The 22308-nt window shown below is 42.0% G+C and overlaps 2 protein-coding genes across 3 annotated transcripts in view; one reads left to right on the top strand and one right to left on the bottom strand.

The window, feature by feature from the left end:
* Window positions 1-22: 22 nt before the first annotated feature.
* dspa (desmoplakin a) lies at window positions 23-21395 on the top strand. Of its 2 annotated transcripts, none has more exons than XM_057333017.1 (24): window positions 23-750; window positions 1960-2056; window positions 2645-2766; window positions 3349-3649; window positions 6088-6213; window positions 6494-6553; window positions 6699-6866; window positions 7020-7124; window positions 7444-7539; window positions 7904-8029; window positions 8310-8462; window positions 10399-10553; window positions 10655-10781; window positions 10883-11069; window positions 11153-11427; window positions 12428-12606; window positions 13118-13256; window positions 13344-13537; window positions 13621-13783; window positions 14004-14087; window positions 14170-14277; window positions 14376-14474; window positions 16338-18164; window positions 18490-21395. In XM_057333017.1, the coding sequence occupies exons 1-24, from the start codon at window positions 530-532 to the stop codon at window positions 20953-20955; spliced, it is 7578 nt and encodes a 2525-aa protein (XP_057189000.1). In that variant the 5' UTR covers window positions 23-529; the 3' UTR covers window positions 20956-21395. The 2 variants fall into 2 exon arrangements, with proteins under 2 accessions (XP_057189000.1, XP_057189001.1); XM_057333018.1 differs by having other exon boundaries at window positions 27-750; window positions 16338-16835.
* Window positions 3662-22308, bottom strand: part of LOC130553883 (transcription factor HES-1-like) — a 28234-nt gene continuing 9587 nt past the window's right edge. Inside the window, exon 4 of the mRNA XM_057333095.1 lies at window positions 3662-4440. Coding sequence (XP_057189078.1) covers window positions 4280-4440 — 161 coding nt within the window. The 3' untranslated portion in view covers window positions 3662-4279. The remainder of the gene's footprint in view (window positions 4441-22308) is intronic.

Raw genomic sequence — 22308 nt, forward strand, 5'->3', positions numbered from 1 at the left:
GTCAGACAGGGTGTGCGCTCCGTCTCCCTGCAACCCATGCGCATTGCTTTTTAATACAGGTGACACGATTTTAAATGAGATAATGTCATGAAACAATGAAGTGCAATGTGTTTAGAGCACAACTGGACTACACTAAACAAACAGCCAAACAAAACAATTAGGTGCTATATCTGCAGGTGTCTGGTGCGTCTTTCGAAAGTTTGCGTAAAACACCCTCGCGTAAAAGTACAAATAATCCAAAACAAAAGTGAACAACTTTCTTGGTCTTAAAGAAAAAGTGAATCCTCGATCTCGAGGGAGAGTGTGGGAATGGCACGTCATGAGAAATACCTCCCCAGGCGAGCGGGTCTAGGTGTGGTCTAACGGCCAAAACCGGAACTGCGCAGAGAGCAGAGGCCAGTGACTGCGCAGGCGGGGACGGGGAAAGACGCGCACGGAGAGGAGAGGACAGAAGAGGACTTTTCGTACTGTTCTAGCGTTTTCGTTCGGAGTTACTGGCCCATGAAAAGTGGCTGAAGCTCTCAGAAAGATGAGTGGGTACGGATCTCAGACCAGACTGCACCAGATCGGACAGAGATCCGGCTCACGGTCCGATCTCACCGCGGGTTTCAGGAATGACGGTGGGCAGGTGTTCATGTCTGGAAATGGATACCAGTCGGGCTTTAACGATGGCTTCGCGCATCAGGTCGTTACGCAGTCTTACTCCCGAAACTCACAAGGAGGAGGAGGAGGAGGAGGAGTAGGACGGACGTGAGTTTTTATTTATACACTTTTATGCAAGTTTAGCTTCTTTCTTATTTTTGTTTCTATTCTTGTTAAACCCCCAGAGAAGAAAAATGCCAGTTTGTTTGCCTAACAAGCAATGACAACGTCTGCGTTTGCTGGAATGGTTGTCTCGACCTCAAATCAGTAGGCGTAATAGCAATGTTTGTGTTCGGATGTGTCAATATACCGATTCTAGCAGGACTAAATGAACTGCCCTCTGCTATTCACATTAATGTCAGCAAGTGACTCGTGTGCTGCTGTTGTTATTTCCTTCCATTGTTCTTTTTGGTATGCTAAAAGACCACGTCGATACTTAAATGAAACATTATTAAATCAGAATTATATGTCAATGTTGAATAAAAGTGCTCTAGGAATAGAAAATATGACATTGTGTTTTATCAAAATCGGACTCCCCGTGAGATTACGACTCCCCTGCTTTCCACTACCAAGGTTCGGGTTAGGATTAGGTGTGGGGGCGGGCTTTAGAGATAGGGACCAATCACAAAGCAGCATCCTAAGTGAATGAACCAATCAGAGGTAGGGGAGTCGAATTCTGTACAACACATTGCAAAATTTGTCTGGGTGACCGACCTGAACGCCACACATGCCCATGTACCATGAAAGAATTGTCAAATTGAGTAAAAAGTCAAGATTTTTCGTTTACGTTTAAATTGTTAATACACTATTTCGATTTTAATGAACTCGTACGCATGTATTGAAAATGGGCTAAATCGTAACTAAAGCAAACTAACAGTTTGTGTCAACAACTCGACTAAAAGAAGACTTCAGAAGTACTTCACCTGAACATTTACTGTCCTTCGAGTCGTTACAAATGTGTATAAATGTCTTTGTTCTGATGAAGATGGAGAAAGATATTTGGAAGAATGCGTATAACCTGACAGATCTTGCCCCCCATTGACTCCCATAGTAGGAAAAAATATTTAATCATTTTTGTTGTTGTTCTGTTGAACACGAAAGAAGATATTTTGAAGAATGTAGGACAGCAAACGGTTCTGGGGCACTTTTGACTACCAGTGTATTTTTTCCTACTATGGGAGTCAATGGGGGGCGAAATCTGTCTGGTTATACGCATTCTTCCAAATATCTTTCTCTGTGTTCATATCCCTGAAAATGTGTCTGAAAGTGTGACTTCTTGAAAGTTCAGGTGTGATTTAAATAACTTTCTTTTTTTAGTATGTCATCATCCTCCATGACTGTTCAGAAGAGAGCTCAGATTCTTTACAACAAATGTATGAGCTCTCTGGATCAAGCTCAACTCATCCTGGATAACGTAAGTGTCATTTCTACACACTTTCACATGACCCGTGAGCGCAGCGCTTTCAACTTTCACTACTGCGGTGTCAACAACAGCCCTTCTCTTAGCTCTCTGAAATGACTTCAGCTCGGCTTTTGTAATGTTAATGTGGAGAAAGTGTGTGATTTGTGTGGCATTCATGGTGTAAGACTTATTGCTTTGGGGTTCTCCGCTGGAAGATGCCAAAATGTCGACTAACTGCACTTGGCAGAGTAACAAACGTCTTTTGAGTTCTTTTAGTGCCTTTGTATTTTGCTGGTTTCCCAAATCTTCCCTCTTTTGCGAGAGCTCGTGTTTTGTAAGGGAAACAGTGTTCGCGCTATCACGCTTGGAGTTGTGTAAAAGCTTTTGTTATTTTGCACTTCTCCCGTCAGAGGAATTTCCTGTGCTCGGTCTAATTTTAGGCTGTGCACCGACATCTTGAATACTTTGTAATATGCCGTGGCATCATTTAAGCATCGTTTTCTCCTTCTGTAAAAAACAACAGCTCCAAAATGAAAACGGTCGGCTTGTTGGTGTGAACGTTAGTTTGAGAATTATTCTAATGGATGCATATGCTTGCAGATGGGACCGGCGGCTGAAGTGGACAGAAACATGGTTATAGCTTTGGAGTACATGGACCAGCTTGAAATGTGTGGCCAGGAATTAAAGAATGCCGGTCAACCCAGTGACATGATATTTAACGGGTAACTGCCGTGTGCCTGTATGTGTGTGTGCCTTGACGTAAATAAATACAAGCAACTTTAGTATGCCATCACTTAATAGACACTTTTACAGTATGTAAATCAGAGACATTGAGTTACGCACAATATCAGGGAATATGGGTTTTATTCTAATATTCACAATAATGCATAGAAAAACAAAACGCTCACAGAATGAAAGCAAACGCTGACGCAGTTTGATCTGTTTTTAACATATATTTTGTAGTCATTCTAATGGGTCGAGTTAACATTGCTAACAAATTAACACTGATTTGACTTTTCTTATAGTTCATAGTTTATGTTAAACTTCAAAATTTTAGCGAATTATCTTTGTTTCAAACCTTAGTAGTTCTTTAATTATTTTATATTTTGTTGTGGAAATGACAGAGCGAGTGATAATGAATTTGTTTATTTAAAATATTCAATTGGCTTATTTTTTTATTCACTCATACGTTATGGGTTTTCATTTCAGAAGTCTTGTTCTGACAGTTTAATGTTGTAATTTAAACTTGAGTTTAACGTGAAACACTGATGAAGACCCAAATATGTATGCCCGTGTTCGTTCAGGTTAGAGGAGTGCTATAACAGGCACGTCGGCATCCGAAGCTCAATCACAGGAACGATGAGGAGGGCCAGCACCTCAATGAACACCACCATGAACACCGGCATGATCACCGGCATGACCACCGGCATGACCGGCATGACCACCGGCATGACCAGCGGAATGACCAGTGGCATGACCAGCGGTATGACCAGCGGCATGACCAGCGGCATGACCAGCGGCATGAACACTGGCATGACCACCATGAACTGGGGGGAATCTAACAAGAGCTTTCAGGAGGCATTAGCATGGATCAACCAGAAGAAGGTCTGTTTCTACACAGCTATTCAAAACATAAGTGAATGCGTGATGAAGTGATCATTTGTTCTTTTATTCAGCCCCAATTAGACAAATATTCATCAATATATGCATGAAAGTCTTCAAACCGTCTTGCACGCACACTTCTCTTCTAGTACACATCACTGATCTTCAGCACATGTTTAGCATGTGGTGTGAATGTCAGATTTCAGCTCCAGAATCCACACCTAGCTTATAAGAGATTTTTCGAGCCGTGTGCATCTTTATTTGACCACGAAAGCAGCAGAACTGTTGCCCAAATGCAGTTGTCTGGAGAAAAGCCATTGAGATGCTAATGTGAACTCCAGCCCTGCAGAACGACACGAGTGAAGAGTTTACAGGCTCAGAGCTCAGACTGACGGCACTACATTGGAATTCAATCTCCCCCTCGTGTCCGGCCGGGTTTAGTGTGATGGGTTTCAGTCTTATCTCACATTCTGACCCACTGAAATGTGAGATGCCGTTGAGAGACTGAAGTAGTGGAGGGGTGTGTACACAAACACGCTTGTGCCGCTGTGTAGCAGACGCTGACTTGTTGTTACTTGCAATATTTGAGCTTGTAATGATTTCCACACCTATAGCGGGAGACACACCTGGTATTTAGTACCACTCCCGTTTCTCACCGCACCGCACCACACCCCATAAACCAGTCCACCTCGCCATGAACTTATTCACATCAGCGTCCGCTTCATTTGAATTTCTCGTCATTTTTTCTCCTCCATCTTTCGTTCGTTCGTTCGCTCGCTCTTTCCCTCTGTAACCTGAAAAAAATAGATGCAATTACCAAAAAATATCATATGTTATGTATGTACTGTATGTGTAGCATACAGATATAATGTATGCATGTAGCATACTCATAGAAATGAGTAATTAATATTTCCACAAAGGGCTGCAGCATATTTCAAATGATTGCAAATGGGTATATTGCGATATGCATGTCACAATTAGCAAGAACTGAATGATTTTTAATACTTCGAAAAGCGAAGAGTTCATGTACAAAAACAGATTTTATAAAAAAACATGTTTTTTTAAAGTGTGCATTCCAAGTAATGTCAATCAAACTGCAGTTGGGTTGTTTCAAATAAGTAATGACAACTTAAAAACACAGCTAACTAACAGAGATTTTTTTTTTTATGTGTTTTTGCAAACAAACTCAAGTTTTTTTTGTCCGTACAAATAGCAGAGAGACTGGCGAGAAACGGAGAAAGCATGTAAAAAGAATGTGTTGGTTATACACTTTATAGTTTTTAAAAACAATCTGAATGAATTTGACACACTTTAAGCAGTATCATTCTGCATTCACATTTTCTTTAATATCTTGTGTCTGTAATGGAAAAATACAGACGATAGATTAGAAGTGGCAAGTAACTGCAGCCGAGATGGGCAGCCTGGGATCAGTGTGTACTTTGTCGTTTGGAGATGAGTAGCTTGTCATACGAGTTTCATGTGAATGACACGGGAAGGTTAATGTTGACAACTTTCCAAAGCACTTGATCAGTGACTGACTACATTGCGACAGAAGTGAAGATTCGGCAAAAGGCAAAAACAAATTGTTCTGCAACAACTGTGCAGCTAAATCATCTCAATTATTATTTATTCATTAACAGCCAGTAGTATTTCATATCTGAAGCACCAGAGGCACCAAATTAGTTCGTTCTCGTTTTCTTTCACTTGTTTAAAAGTGAAAGAAAGTAATTTTCTCACGATATGAAGACATGACAGATTTCCAGGCTCTTACTCAGGTCCGTACACACATTTTCCACATGTATCACATACCTGTGACACACACACACACACACACACACACACACAGTTCACCACAGGTTAGACAGACAGAGAAGGCATTGTGTGGCTGGAGCAGGAAGGAGGGGAAAACAGGGAGTGGCTGTAGAGAACAAAAGCAGTGAAAGTGTTTCGGGCGTAACGTGTTTTGTGTTGTTATCTGCGCCGAGCTCTGCAGGGGTGAACAGTCGAAATAACTCTGCAGTCTCCTAACGCAACGTTAAAACCGTCCTGCGGACCCCCATCCTCGTTATATAAGAAACCGCTGAACTGATCTGAGGTCAGCATGAGAGAGCTCTTGTTATTCACAACTCAAGTTAATGATGAATCGCTGCCATCTAGAGGCGGAGATTACAGATGTCGTAAATCACATTAATCATTGACATCTGCACGAATATCTGTCTATGCATTAACAGATGATAGTAGAAAAACTTTGCATCTCGGTTTTATTGCATTGCATCATCACCTTTCATGTTATACATATTTTATAGATGTCGCCATTTGCCACTTTGTTTTTAAGTATGTTAGAGTGTTTTATAACAGTTTAGGGAAACTCCGGCAGGTGTGTAAATCTGATGGGCGTGCACGTTTACCTGAGTCGTGTGTTTTGTGTGTGTGCGCCGCAGCGCCTCATCGAGACCGCACCCTTTGGCGAAGATGAAGAATCCATCAATCAACAAATCCTGAACCACAACAAGTTTCACAGTTCGATTCAGAGAAGCCAAGAGGTGGACCGAGCACGAGATGAGCTGGTGAGTGTGTGGGTTCGCATACAGCACATGAATCCAACAGGTATAAATACAAGAATTCTTTCTTTAATGATATTTTAAATCAGTTCAGTCGAGCTTGAAATCATGGAACGCAACAGCAAGGCCTTGGAAATATGCGTTTGGAAAGTGTAGGCAGTAAAGAACACGTGCGGTCTCTTATAGTGCACACATGGAGTATGCAGTCGTACAGCTATGAGTGCAGAATTGCGTCATGAACTTGGTTGGCTGACCTTTTAAAGCATATGAACATGTTTTCCTTCAGAGGCAGAGCAGAGATAAAGGTGGAGTTCACGCCCTGGACCAAGAATGGGAAACTGTACAGGTTAGTCTAAAGCTAATCAACAATAATGTCATGTAATCATTTTGATGTTAAAAGAATATCGTTTTTATCTACTGACGGTTATTCTTGACTTATTTTAGTTGGCTTTATTTTCTCCATCCTCACGCCTCTTTTCTTCACCGCATAGAAAATGTCGAATACTCGGATGGTTCACCTGAAAGAACTGCAGAACATCATCGAGGAGATTTCCAGAGCCATCATGTGGGTGAATGACAGAGAAGAAGAGGAGCTGATGTTTGATTGGGGAGATAAAAACATTGATTCCTACATTCCCAAAAAACAAGAGAGCTACTCGGTAAGACGCGCGCGCACACACATCAGGATCAGTTTCCTCATGCACCGTTTGCTACGGTTGCTGCGTCTTGCCATACGTTTAACATACAATACAGCACAATTGCAAAAGAAGGCCTTTGGCTAATGTCCCTGTCGCTTTCTTCCTTCCTGTCAGAAACTGATGTGTGACCTGGAAGAGAAGGAGAAAGACCTGAACAAACTGAAGGCAAAGGTGGACGGCCTCTTGAGGAGCCAACACCCGGCGTCTGATAAGATACAGGTCAGCAATCTTACAACAATGACCTTACCAGCACTAATTCAATAGTAAAACGTAGAAGCTTCCACTGGATGGAAAACACTGAACAGTGGGCAGTATGCGTTTAGCTGGTAAACATAGGAGGACTAAAGTCAGTTATATACATCTGCCAGTTGGTGGCGCTATAAGTGAATTTTGGCATGTAGATGTGTCGTATCACACATGTGAGGTTTGCGGCAGACTGGATGTATAGCAGTGCAAACGGCTTAATTCTTCTTATTGTGTAGTTGTATATTCTTTATACTAAAGTGCATCGTCATATTCTTCTTCCTGTTCCTTGCAGGCGTACATGGACACATTACAGACCCAATGGAGCTGGATATTGCAGATCACCAATTGCATTCAAGTCCACCTGAAAGAGAACGCTGCCTACAGTCAGGTGAGGGACAGACGGACCCGATGTTGTTGGGTGTATAGAAACGAATCTTTGAGAAGCCTTTGAGTAGGGCAGTGTTTTTTTGTTAACTTACAACATGTTTTTCAGAACGATTAGACGCTATTTATAACCGAGGTTTTTCTTCCTTCCATCTAAGTGCTTCATGTATAGTAAAGCTTGTCCCACAACATGAGATCTTGAGTCTTAACTCAATGTTTCAAATATTTCATGCATAATGTCCACAAAATCATGGTGAGCATAAAACTAAAAGATACAATATTGAACTGGTCAAAAGCTCGGAACGCCCAGTTAGCGAAAAAACGAAAACATTTCAACTGGATTGTGTGGTTTGTGTTTTGCTTTGCAGTTTTTCAAGGAGGCCAATGAGACGTACACCAGACTGCAGAAAGACGACGACAGCATCCGTAAGAGGTTCATCTTTGACACGAATACACCACTGGAGAACCTCACAGAAATGGTCAAAGCCCTGGAGGTAACGGAACACAAAACTGAGCGGTCCTTGAATTTAATGTCAAAATATGATGCAAGGGAAAGACTTTCTTCATTCTTAGATCGCTACTGAATACTTTCATACATGGAAATTGTGTTCAAAACATCCCAAGCAAGCCAGCAGAACAATAGAACACCTAAAGAGCGTGTCGACATTTTTTACACTGTGTGCTGTAGTTTGCTCAAAACACAATTCTCAAATATGAACAAAATTCTCAAAACCTGGCCCATTGTAATAATGTTGTGCATGTTTGTGTTTGTAGAAAGAAAAGGAGAGGATCATGGAGAATAAGAGGCAGGTACAGACGCTGGTCAGCAAGTCCAAGAACATCGTGTGTCTGAAGCCTCGGAACCCAGAGGAAAAGAGCAGCAGTCCGGTCATAGTGAAAGCTCTGTGTGACTACAAACAAGATCACGTAAGCACTCTCAAGCACTCTCAAGCACTCTCATGTCCTCATGATTTGATTCTTTTCAGTGGTTCTGTACAGAAATTGCATGCAATGAAATGATACTCATTCTGAACAGAGTTTTGTCACAATGTACAGGACAACAAAAATACAATACAGCACAGTATATTTTTCCAACAAAATACAGCAAATAATGGGTATTTCATTACAGAACGAACCAGCATTTTTAAACGAATCAAGAGAGTCAATGATTCAAGACAGCAGCTCGATTCGGAATCACATACTACCACACAACCACCTTTATCGTACATCTGTATGGCAGAAATAGTAGCAGCATGCCGTTCCAAATTCATACACTTTCTTCATTTCTAAATGAACAATCTGTTGAATAAATGACTCAATGACTCATTAAAATCTTCCACCATTAACAGGCATTTTTATTTTCAATATAGAATAGAATTCAATTCCAAATTGTAGTTGTAATTGCAGGGTAATTTTCTGTAATTTCAGATGCACCTTCTGGTAAAATGTTTAAGTGATAAAATAAAACTAATAAAATGTTATGGTCACAGTGGCCACAAATTTTATGGGTAATAAAGTCTACGCTGAGGCAAATGAAATGAATCTACGACTTTCTAAATTCTCATTCACATTGATCCAATAAACAGCAACAGTGGTTTCAAACTGATCCAACAAACGTTTTGAAAAACAGATTAAGGTCCGTTCACACCAAGACTGATAACTATAAAGAGAAATATAATGATGACTGTTACATCAGCGGACAATAATGTCATGTTTACTTGAAGCTTGTGCATTGCAATTTCGCCTTTTAAATTTCAATATGGATGTCAATATTTTATCAGTTATCAGCTGAAAAACAATCATTGTGTATACATTTTTGTGATCGCAGAATTTAACGCATAATCAAACAAACTTGCAAAATATTTTTTGTGATTTATTTCATTTCATTGTGATTTTATTTATTTATTTCATTTTTTGTTAAATTTAGATTGTCGCAGATTTTCCGCATAGTTTGGCCGAAGACGCACCATGTGACATCATCACATCACGCATTCCGTCAAAACCTGCTCAAAAAGTCAAGCAGCGATACTCTTAGTATAGGGGGATAGAAGGGCCTATAACACTTACAATTGGAGAAGACGTAACAGCTAAAATCCATCGACATCCATTAAAAAAAACTAGCCTCTGGTCTCCTTTCCTGCGTTCCGCTGAAGCCAAGGCGTTATCATTAGCCGTTACGCTTTTATGGCGAAAGGTTGCAGGCTTTCCATCTAGTGGCTTTGAGTCGAGTCAGCCTCACCGACGTGTGTTTCACGTTCTTAAACAATATGCCTGGAAGAACGAAGATCTATGAAGAACGCTGTCATGTTTATATTGGTGACAATGAACATTCATCACGATCAACTAAACGCCGACTTCTATCAAGTATGCGAGTTTCATGGCACAGCCTCATAACCGTTGTTGTAAACTTTTGAAACGTTCGTATACGTATACCAGTCTGTTATCACAGGGACATTTCCACTACTATAAACATGAAGCAGCATTAAACAAAACCTGATTGGTTGCTTGACCCTGTCAGTCAAAATGGCCTCTTGGGCGGGCCTTGGCAACTGCAAGGTTTCCAGGCCGTCTGTTTGAATATGCTGCATGCCTTTTACTCATAGGAAATTAATAAATAATGTTTTCACAAGGAAAAACCCTGTTTGTCTATTCAAGTAGTATTTTTGCAATCTTTATGGCAAAATTTGAATAAAGCCGCTGCAAAATCAAGCATTTTTGGCTGCAGAAATCACAAAAATCCTGTGGGGACTGTTCTGCTCTATAATTATCACTATTGTGGGGATGTGGATTCTCGGAACTTCGATTTCTCTATAGTTACCACTTGTAAACCGGATTTTACAGCATGCGCGCGTGTCTGTTACAGAAAGGCATTTTGAAGGACAACACAGGAATTCTGAAGAACAACTCGGAGCGCTGTAAGTGGAACGTGACTGGACCTGGAGGATTGGACATGGACATACCATCAGTGTGTCTGATCATACCACCACCCAACCCTCTGAGCATCAACCTGGCCAACAAGTACTTACACACACACACACACACACACACACACAGATAGAAACGCTCTAGTGCATCTGATCTGAAGCCCATTGAGAACTGACTCATGGATTGCTCCACAGGAACGAGCAGTACTATGAAGCCATCATGTCCATCTGGAGTCAGCTGTACATCAACATCAAGAGCCTGATCTCCTGGCAGTACTGCATGAAGGACATTCAGTACATTAACTCCCTCACACTCTCCATGGTATGAATCACTACATTACGAATCGACATATACTGTATATTATATCCAGCTCTGTCTGCCTTACGTAACTAAAACGATGTTTGTTTCTCGACCTCTTACAGCTGTCTCAAATGCGTCCCGAGGAGTATCGTAACATTATCAAGAGTCTGGAGACCCACTATCTGGAGTTTATACATAACAGTCAGGGCTCCAACATGTTTGGAGATGAAGACAAGAGACTCATCGAGCTGCAATACACAGGGGCACAGACGCATTATGACAAGCTGGTCATCCAGCTACCCAACTACAGTAAGTCCAGACAACCTTATCATGTAGATGAAGTAATGCACTGTAGCTTTCAAAAAGATCTTGAGGTTTCATTTGTCCTTTAGGGGAGAATGGAGTGGATACCACTGTGAAGGTGGTGAACAAGATTGGAACGGATGTGAGAAATGTTCAGAAAGACGTGGTGCAGACAGATGGGAAGAAGCAGGTGTTGAATAGCAAGGTGACGGTTAGCTCCGGACTGAACTTTGGGTTCATGTCAGACCTGAGCGCTCTCAGATACAAACTCGAGGCAGCGGAGGCAGGTCTGATTCAGGACCTTCATGTGCCTCTGAAGGAGAACAGCGTACAGGAGTGCTCAAAAAGACTTGTGCGGCTGCAGGTATACACAAACATCACCAGCACTGGCACACTTGTTCCCATAAGTCATAGACTGATGTATATATAGCCATTTTTGTGATTTCTTTAGCATTGACTGATGGCCATGGCCACTTTTTTAGTCATTGTACATACATCATTTGTTGTATTTGGATGGTGGAAAAGCGAAAAACGCAACCAAAATGGATGCACATTGTAAGACAACAATATATGAAACCAAGTTTAATTTGTCTTAAAAGTCCAGTCTGTAATTTTGTGGAGGATCTATTGACAGAAATGCAATATAATATAATATAATATACATAACTGTCTCTCCAGAGGTGTATAAAGAGATTACACAATGAAGCGTTATTTTTTTAATTACCTTAGAATGAGCTATTTCTATCTACATATAATTTACATTTATTCATTTGGCAGACGCTTTTATCCAAAGCGACTTACAAGTAGAGTGCAGTGGGCAGTTTTCACTGCAGAGCAAACGGGGGTCAGGTGCCTTGCTCAACGGCACTTCAGTCATTTCCTGGTGGCACTGAGGATTGAACCAGTGACCTTCTGGCTAAGAGTCCAACTCTCTTAACCACTAGGCCACAACTGACCCTGACATATACCCCTTGCATATAAGTCACCATGTTCTGTCAGCCGTCGTAGTGTTTCGAACGGCAGGGGGAGGGGTGAGCGGCTGGTTGCAATTTGCAACCTTGCAGCTAGATTTCACTGTCTGGACCTTTAAAGAGAGTACCGAACAAACATTTGATAGAAATAATATAGACTGTTCAAAAACAGGACAAATACAAATGATGCAAATCAACACTATATCAGCCATTGGCCAGACCTAAAATCTCTGTAGTTTTCTCTCCCTTTCTCTTGATATCAGCATCAACTTATATTCGTCAACCAATATTATTCAAAACGGTCAATACAGATTTGGACTGTCCAGAGTCCAGAGACTGATCAGCTTTTAATGGCTAAATGAGTAAATTAAGTAAAAATCTCGTTCATTTCAGGGTGTGCATCGTGATCTGGACTCTATCCGAGATGAGTACCTGCGTCTGAGGGAAAAGATCCTGAGAGAGCTGGAGGGAAGCACTAACGCAGAGCAGACCCGGTACCTGCGCACCGAACTGGACCACATCAACAAGAAACTGGGCAGCTTGCAAGGCTTCTCGACGGCTTATATCCAGAGGCAAGAACATTCAACGTGGTCAAACAGGGCAATGTTTACAGTTATAGGTCCCTCTGATAGAACAAATTATTTTGACGCCCCGTTCAGACCGCCAGCGACAAAGCGAGGCGATGTCATTCATTTCAATGGTGAGCTGGCAACAGTGACCATTGGCGACGTGACAAAGTTGAGATTTGCTCAACTTTCTGCAAATGACGAGTGACTTTCAGGAGAGACTACCAATAGGAGTAGAGTAGCGGAGCTCACGTCATCCGTCTCTCGTCAGTTACTGCAGGGTTTGTTTATGAATGTTACTAGAGCAACCAAAGCTAGGAATGCCTTCTAACCACCTCGTAGCAAGAGACTAGCGACACAGTCGCTGGCGGTCTGAACGTACACTGAGAAGGAAATGAGACTTCTAGGTTTGCTAATATTCAGTCGGTTATTTCTGATTAACAACCTTGACAACTTGAAAATGGCTCGTGAAGATCTGGTGTTTGTTCTTATGAGGATTTGTCTGTACTCTGTTCAGGCTCACGGCTCTTCAGGCTCTGCTGCAGAGTCTCCTGCAGGCTGAGGACGTCATTAAAGTCCACGAAGCCCGTCTTACAGAGAAAGAAACGTCTTCTGTCGATTCGGATGAAGTTGAGAAATACTGCGTGACTCTCAAGGTGAACTTACCTGAACAATTCTTTGTATAGATCCTTGTCTCCTTTTCTGTTGTCTAAGCGGGTTTAAACTATGTGGTGCCTCTGCAGAACATGAAAGCTGATCTGGAGCAGAAGAAAGGTGTTTTAAAGACTATGGAGTCTGAGCTGTCCAAGGCCCTCCACTGGAATGGTCAGATAGGTCAGTCTTTCCATCAGTGTGACGTTGATCTGTCCAAGTACACAGAACTGGTTGGGCAGATGACTGACCGGTGGCGTCGAATTGTGACTCAGATTGATAGCAGGTAATGTGTGCTGCTGATTTTTCTTTTGATCTTGTCCTGATATACAATGCGCAAGTTAATGTGTAATAATCATTGTTTTTCAGGACATGGGACCTGGAAAAACAGTTGAAACAGTTGAATCACTACAAGCAGACGAATGGCATGATGAACAAGTGGATTCAGGAGACACGTCAGCGCCAAGATGCCCTCCAGATGACTAAATTCAGCAGTGTGGAAAAATTGATGGACCACCTGAACCAACAAAAAGTCAGTTAAGACACCATGTCCCAACCAAATACCTGAGCTTTATTACTGAATTTCTAGTGAAATTTGGAGAACATTACATGTTAGCTTTACTTTAAATAATACATTTACTATTTTTTTCAAGTAATTTGAAGACTTTTTAATCTGGGTTTAGAAATGTAGTTCATTTGATAAATTGTTTGATTAAAATTGACTGATGGATGAATGTTTCTTTAATGAACAGGCACTGTATTCTGAGATAAAAGGAAGAAAAGAAAAGGTGGATGACGTGGTCAAAGATTCTGACACATGTGCTGCCTCCATCAAGGTAACATTTGTCTCAATTACATGAAATATATCACACTAAAGGTCTTCTCAGTGTTTTAATATACATCTTTGTGTATTTACAGGACTATGAGCTCCAGCTGGCTTCCTACAGTGCAGGTTTGGAGACACTTCTCAACATTCCCATCAAGAGGACTATGCTGCAGTCTCCAGCCACTGAACTGAGACAGGAGGTACTGGCAGATTTACATCACAGTTCATTAAGTTTTGAATGGACAAAAAGACGGCATTGCTTTTTTACAACAACTGATTTGTAACTGTTTTGGTAAAGGCAACAGAGATGCAGTCACACTACATAGAGCTCTTGACACGATCAAGTGACTACTACAAGTTTCTCGGGGAGATGCTGAAAAACATGGAGGAGTTAAAGGTAAGAAACTATGTCTGATGCAATTTTAAAAAATGCACAAAATGCTGTCTTTACGTTTAGAAAACCATTCCTGTAAAAGGGTGACTTTGATGTTTTTAAATTATTATAATAATTTGGTTTATACCATAGTCTGTTTGAAAACTCAATTCTGATTGGCTTGAAGGTGTAGGTAGTTCCAGTCAGTTTGATCAATGTTTGAAATTAACTGACGAAAATAACTGTCGTTTTCTCCTGTCTGATCCAAAATTACACTGTAAACATCAATAACAGCTTCAATTTGGCAAATGACCATGGTATAAGCGAGATAATCCACGGCTAGCTGTGCATTAAAGAGTACATTCCTCAATATTTTTAAGGGCTTATTTTGGTTTATGGAGTGTCCGACAACAAGTTTATGTACATACATGATGTAAAAATACTATTATTTCGTAATAATAAGCAGTTTTTATTACCTTACTTCTTGACTGACTCTCAAATGATTCGTTCCGCGATTCATCTGTGTAATCTCCGCCTTTCCGCCAGCGTAGTCTGATCTGATTGGTCAGATAGTGTAGTCTGCTGTGATTGGTCAGATGGTCTAGTCTGCTGTGATTGGTCAAATGGTCTAGTCTGCTGTGATTGGTCAAACGCGTTCAGCATGTGTCGCAAATGGACCGCCTATCATTACTGCTGTATTACGGTTTGCAGGTGGTTGGATATTAACAGTGTATAGAGAGAGATGGCGTCGATTTTACCTTACCAGTTCGAGCCAGAGTCTGACGAATCATTCTTTAATCCTTATACAGATGCCAGTAAGAAAAAGGACTGTTTAAGACACTTCTCTTGTAACAGTTAGTTATCACGGCATACAGTGTACGGTGTTCGTATCTTCAGATGTTATTATAACTATAGTACACCACGCAGTTCTTGAAATAAAGACTTTGCGAGTTAATATGGTTGAACACTTACATTAGCGCAACGAGTTTATAGCTAACGTTAGGTAAACAAACAGTAACAACCCCAAAAATAACGGTAACGTTAGCTAAACACAGACATGAGATAACGTCACACAAATTTAATTTTAAGTAAAGACAAAAATAAAGAGTCACACTTACAGGTTGTGATTCGGTGGAGCTTACAGGTCCAAATAAAGTTGGTATTGCAACATCTTTTAAGGAAAGACGTTTAATGTATCCTGCAGTAAAGGCGCCAAGATTGATGAAGCAATCTTCGGTAAAATGACGAGCGCAAAGTAAAAAGTTCGGTTTATACTCCTTTGGTGTCGTTTGAAAAATAAATAGTAACCATTTTTTCCTCAGAAGTTCTTCCTTTGGTAGTGAAAATAAGACTGACTTAGTTTCACTACATAGAACACAGCTTCTCTTAGACATGATGCACACGTCACGAACGAGCTAGTACAGTGTTTGGGGAGGAGAGAGTTAAGTTTTCGCAGTCAGTAGGCGGGGATTTTCTAGTGACGTAGGTACATTGTGGTTAAAGATTCGGACAGGTCATGGCTTGTTCGCTTGATTCAGAGTCGATTACCTTTTTTATAAGCTAATAACTTTGTTATTCGTTCACCTTCGGATTTACAACTTGGCAGATTGCTTACATTCAAACACGGCAAAATTAAACACTTCATGAAATGTATTTTTTATGATCTTGAGGAATGTACTCTTTAAAGGATTTTTGCGTCCCGTGGGTCTTGGCCTCTACCTTGTGGAATGAACCCTTCAAAGCACGGCTAGCCTTAAATGATCCCTTACTTAAACCACATCTTTAGAGTTAAATTTAAGACTTGTTGCTCAAAATTTTTTTTCATTTGTTCTGCTTGTTTTACAACACCCAGTAACGTATTTCATTTGGATTTTTGTTTTTGATTAGATGCGGAACACTAAAATTGAACTTTTGGAGGAGGAGCTGAGGCGTATGAAGGATAACTTCAACGATCACATGCAGAAGAACAAGTCACTAGAGGACAGTCTGGCACGCAATCGGCTGGAGCTCAACCAATCCAAAGAACAGCTAATATCTCTGGAAGAGATAAAGAGAACCCATCTCATTCAATGTAATACTACTAAGGACAGCCTGGATAGCACCCAGAATCAGCTAAGGAGCTTACAAGACGAGTTGTCCCGCCTCACGTTGCTCATCGAAGAGGAGAAACGCAAGCGGAGGCAGGCTGAGGAGCGATACACCACCCAGCAGGAAGAGTATGAGATCACTATCCGCAGGAGACAGAAAGAACTGGACGATCTCAACCAGTCCAAGAGTCAATATGAAAGGGCCATCAAAGAAAAAGAGCGGGAGATCGAAAGGCTGAAATCGAAGCTGGACGATGAAGCCTCACGGCGCTCTGCAGCAGAGTCAGAGACCTCAAAGGTAAGATCACAGTTGAGCCAGGAGATTAATAGCCTAAAGCAAACTTATGAATCTGAGATCCACGTCACCAAGACCACCGTGCTCATGGCTTCACAGCAGAAGGATGAAGAATCAGTGACCCTAAAACTCCAGCTGGATAGATTAAATTCTGAGAAAAGGGACCTACAGGAAGAACTTAAAAAGGTGCAGCTCTCGGTCAGTCGCACAGAAGAAGCAAGGAGGAAAGCAGAGGCGGATGCACATCAGCAGAGATCTTCAGCAACAGAGACGGGCAGGTTCAAGAAAGAACTGGAGTCAGAGATTCAGATCATGAGACGATCAAGAGAAGAGATCGAGACAAGACACAAGGTGGAACTGGCCGAGGCCAACCGAGCAGCTCAGGATAAGGTCCATCAGATTAACGTGTTGACACAGAACCTGCAAGATGAGGCCAGAAGAAGGAAAGCCCTGGAGGTTGAGAACCAAAGCCTCAGACAATCTCAAAGCGAACTTCTCACTAAGCACACTTCCACCACCGAGACCATTAACAAGCTGAAGATCACTGAGCAAGAGATACTGGTCATGAAGAGAGAGATGGAGAAGCAAACAAATGAGAGGAGCAGGTTGGAACAGAACACCACCAGACTGCAGAGTCGCATCAATGAACTGCAGTCTAAGGTCAATGAGTTGCAGGCTGAACTGGAAACAGAGAGGAGAGGCACACAGGATGAGCTCACAAGGAGAAAAAGAATAGAAATTGAACTGGAGAGGGTGAACCAGACGTGCCGTGAATACACCACTACCATCAGCACTCTGCGGGCTAACCACGAAAAAGAAAGTGTTTCCGGCCGCAGATATGACCAGGAGATTCGCGGTTTACGTGACGAGTTGGATAAAAGCCAGAAGGAGTATAAGGTCACGGTAGAGAATTTGACCAGGGTGACGGTTGAATTGAAGGCCTTGCAGCAGCAGCTTGTACAGGAACAGGCCCGCGTCCGGGAGGCGAATCAGCGCAACGATTCTCTCTATAAGACTATAGAGGACAAGAGTAGAGTGCTAAATGAGAGCACCACTGAGATTGAGAAGCTGCAAAGCCTCACCCAGAATCTTACCAAGGAACGTCTGCGGCTAGAGGAAGAGCTGAGGAGTGTGCGAATGGAGAGGGATGACTTTAAACGAGGCCTGAGCACCATCGAGAGCGAAAGTGCATCACGATTGTCGGCCATTCAGTTCCAGTTGCAAACCAGCAATAACAGGGCACTGGAACTGCAGGAACTTATCAATGAACTGACTAAAGAGAGAGAAAGTTTAAGGGTGGAAATTGCTCAAATCCAAAAGCAATTCTCTGAGGTATTTCCTTGAGAGGCACAATTGTATTTTTATCTAGATCATTTGAATCAAAATACATCACAATTTTGGCTTGTTTGAAATGGCTTTGCTGGATAATGTTTCAGTGACCTTTGAAATCACCTTTGTTGCACACTGCATGGTTGCAAATTAATTTTCAGATTTTCTTTGGCTAAAAATTCAATTTGAAAAGAATTGAATTTTTTTCAAGGTCATAACTCATCTAACCTCTGCTAGCATGATTTGCGTTTATTGTTCTTTTTTGCTAAGTTCACTAAATGATTTTGAGGAGTTGTTTTAATGAACCAATTTTCTTTTCTGTTTTCAGACATCGCTGATGATCCAAAGGTCTGAGACCCACTACAAAGAAATCGTCCAAGAGAGAGACAGTCTCTTAGCCAAACTGAAACTATTGGATCAGGACAAAGGAAAGCAGCAGCGCTATGAAGAGGAGCTCAGACGCATCAAAGTCTCCTTGGAATCCGAGACGATGCAAAAGAAACGCTTCCAAGATGAAATTGAAAAAATTTCAAAAGAGTTCATGTACTGGAAGAGCCAGTACGAGTTAAAAGAAGGGCAGATCAGGCAGAGCGAGTTAGATAGAGACAAAGCAGAGAGAGACAGGGCCTCCTTGAGGAGTGAGATCCAGAGACTGACTGCTGAGCTGAGGAGTGTGGACGAACGCTACAAGACTCGTATTCAGAGCTCAGAGAGGGAAATCTCAGAGCTCACTCGGCTAAGGGAGTCCCTAGAAATGGAACTGAGGAGGTTGCAGCAGCGTCCAATTGCATCCGTTAAGTATACACAGACTGAAGAGATCGCTAAACCTCAGGAGTCAACGAATATGACAGTAAAAGGCCTTCGTACTGAGGTCACGCTTACAGAGCTTGTAGATTCTAAATTGCTCAGTCAAGCAGATTTGGATCAAATAAATCAAGGAAAGCTAACAGGCAAAGATATTGAGGACAGGCTCAAAAAGTACCTCAGTGGTTCTTCTTGTATTGCTGGTATTTACGATGAGGCCAACAATAGTGTCATGCCCTTTTACCAGGCCATGAAAGACGGACTACTCCGACGGGGAACCACACTAGAGCTCCTCGAGGCCCAGGCTGCCTCCGGTTTCATTATCGATCCAGTCAACAATATCTGCATGACAGTAGAGGATTCATGGAGGAGAGGTCTTGTAGGAAAGGAGTTTAAAGACAAACTGCTGTCTGCTGAGCGGGCTGTCACTGGATACAAAGATCCCGCAACTGGAAAAATAATTTCGCTCTTTCAAGCTATTGAAAAAGAAGTGATCGAAAGGGGTCATGGCATTAGACTGCTGGAGGCTCAGATAGCCAGTGGCGGCATCATCGATCCTAAAGGGAGCCATCGAATTGAAGTGGACGTGGCCTACAAGAAAGGTTACTTTGATCATGAAATGAATGACATTTTGTCATATGACGGTGACGACACCAAAGGTTTCTTTGACCCCAACACTCAGGAAAACTTAACGTATCTGCAACTAAAGCAGAGGTGCATCACCGATCCCAAGAGCGGCCTCACCCTTTTGCCTTTGAAAGACAAGACGAAGCCAAAGCAGACAACAACTCAAAAGAACACACTACGCAAGAGAAGAGTTGTAATTGTAGACCCTGACACAGGAAAAGAGATGACTGTTCGGGAAGCGTACCACCGGGAGTTGATTGACTACGACACTTTCCTGGAACTTTCTGAACAGGAGTGCGAGTGGGAGGAGATCACTATCTCAGGATCTGATGGCAGCAAGCGAGTAGTTCTTGTTGATCGCAAGACTGGAAACCAGTATGACGTTCAAGATTCACTAGACAGGGGAATTATTGATAGACAAAGCCTGGAAAAGTATCGTGCGGGGACTTTGACGCTCACCGAGTTTGCAAGTATGATCAACAGTAGAAGCCGTGGCTTGGAGCTTAACATCCAGTCCAGCAGTGCTGAGGACGTTGCCACTTGCAGCAGTCCCACACAGATCGCGCCATCATCTCCGACCGTCCGCAAACGTTTCTCTGGCATATCCATCACACTCTCCCCTCCATCTGATATGTTTGATGACCAGAGCCCTGTGGGAGCCATCTTTGACACAGAGACCCTAGAGAAGATAACCATCTCTGAGGCACAGCGGCGCGGTATAGTGGACAACATCACCGCTCAGAGGCTCTTGGAAGCTCAGGTTTGTACGGGAGGTTTGATAAATCCTGCCTCCGGCCAGAGACTCTCTCTGAAAGATGCCGTACAACAGAGCATCATCGATGATGACATGGCTGCCAAACTGAAACCAGCACAGAAGGCTTATGCGGGTTTCGAGGATGTGAAGACCAAGAGGAGACTGTCTGCCGCCGAGGCCATCAAGGAAAAATGGCTGCCTTACGAGGCAGGCCAGAGGTTCCTGGAGTTCCAGTATCTGACAGGAGGACTTCTCGAGCCTGAAACTGGCCGGCGGGTGAGCATTGAAGAAGCCATCCGAAGAGGATGGCTTGATGGAAAAGGAGCACAAAAGCTGCAGGATACGAGGAACTACATTAAGAATCTTACTTGTCCTAAAACCAAACTGAAAATCTCATACAAAGAGGCGATGGATAACTGCATGGTGGAGGAGAACAATGGCATGAAGATGCTCCAGGCTACTTCCATGTCTTCAAAAGGCATAAGCAGCCCCTACAACGTGTCCTCTGGTCCAAGCTCTCGCTCAGGATCTAGAGCAGGGTCTCGTACTGGCTCACGCAGGGGCAGTGTTGACTACTCTTCCGTTAGTTATAGTGTGATGACATCTTAGTAAGTCAACTGCTAATTCCTATCCTTAAGATGAAACAAGAGTTTATTTTCATGTTTTAGGTGTGGGGTTGAGTTGACATCAGTTTCCATATAGAATATACATTTACTAAGATTTTAATGACCAAACTAATGATGATGCTTTTTCTTGGGTGGGTTTATCAAGATGCGGTTTTAGATTAGCAATGTGATAGATGTGATTATTTACAAGGGAAATTTGTGACTTTTTTTAATGACATTCAGCGTATTGTTTATTTTTAACATTTTCTCACTTGGCTTTTCTGGTATATAAACATTTGCACCTTTTATCTAAATCATCTGCATATTTGGCTTCTATATCAACATGTATTCAGAAACATCAAAGCTTTGTTTTGCTTTTAACTGATGGGATTGTTTATAAGGTAATATGAACAATAAAGCATATTATTCTATCAAAATGTAAAACACCTGTCTCTGTCATTTAGTAGATCTGGGGCACATTAAATACCAACTGAAAGGGATTATTATTATTATGAACTGCAGGAAACATACCATAAAGATCTTTTTACTGTATGTGGCATATTCACAGTATATCAGTAATAGCATGTGATTAAGTTGTAAGTTCCTGTATTTGTTGGAATCTCAGATGGTAGACGACTACATTTAGTTGTAATAAACTGTTTGGACCATTTTCCTCCAAATCTTTCAGATTTGTAAAATGATTAAAAGCATTGATTGGACAGCCAAGTAACTTTCATACTATGACAGAAAAAGATAAAAGGAAACTCGCACTCGCAACAAACAGGAACAAATTCATAGAAATAAAGCATGCCTGCCACAGCAGGGAGTCCTGGACTGAAGTGGTTCATGACTCCTTGTTCTTTGCGAGTCCTAAAAGAAAACCACTAATAAAGAGGCTCAGCACAAGTGACTGAATCAGAGGAAAGAGAAAGAAAAGCTAAAGTAACTCCCAAATGAAGAGGGGTTGAAGGGCAATATGAACACGATCGGGCACCATGTCGACACTTCCCAGATTTTCTTCCAGAAGCGGCTGCTCTCCACACTGCCAGGCCACATATGCCCAGTGTTTCATCCATTGTGAAAGGGGCAGAGATCTCTGACATGAGAAGACGAGGTGAAGGCTTGTGGCTGGATAGGATTGCCTCGTGAACTAAATAGACCTCTTTCAACCTGACTGCTATTCATAGTGAGTCAGTGAAGCGCTTACTGAGTGATCTGGGCAGTAAATGTGATGTCATCATCGCTAGCCCCCAATACCCCTCCCTAAAACCATTAAGCCTCTTTTGGACAAACAAGGGCAGCCTTTTGGGAGAACAAATGACCGCATATATGCACGACGGGGCACGCCTTTGTGTAG

This window comes from Triplophysa rosa, linkage group LG5 (genome assembly GCF_024868665.1).
Source record: "Triplophysa rosa linkage group LG5, Trosa_1v2, whole genome shotgun sequence".
NCBI lineage: Eukaryota > Metazoa > Chordata > Actinopteri > Cypriniformes > Nemacheilidae > Triplophysa > Triplophysa rosa.

Bases quoted from the DNA above. Each gene is read 5' to 3' on its own strand.
- dspa (XM_057333017.1), top strand. From the start codon at position 530: ATGAGTGGGTACGGATCTCAGACCAGACTGCACCAGATCGGACAGAGA. The intron at 7,125-7,443 runs GTCAGCAATCTT...TGTTCCTTGCAG, and splicing joins CGGCGTCTGATAAGATACAG to GCGTACATGGACACATTACA. The intron at 14,475-16,337 runs GTAAGAAACTAT...GTTTTTGATTAG, and splicing joins AAAACATGGAGGAGTTAAAG to ATGCGGAACACTAAAATTGA.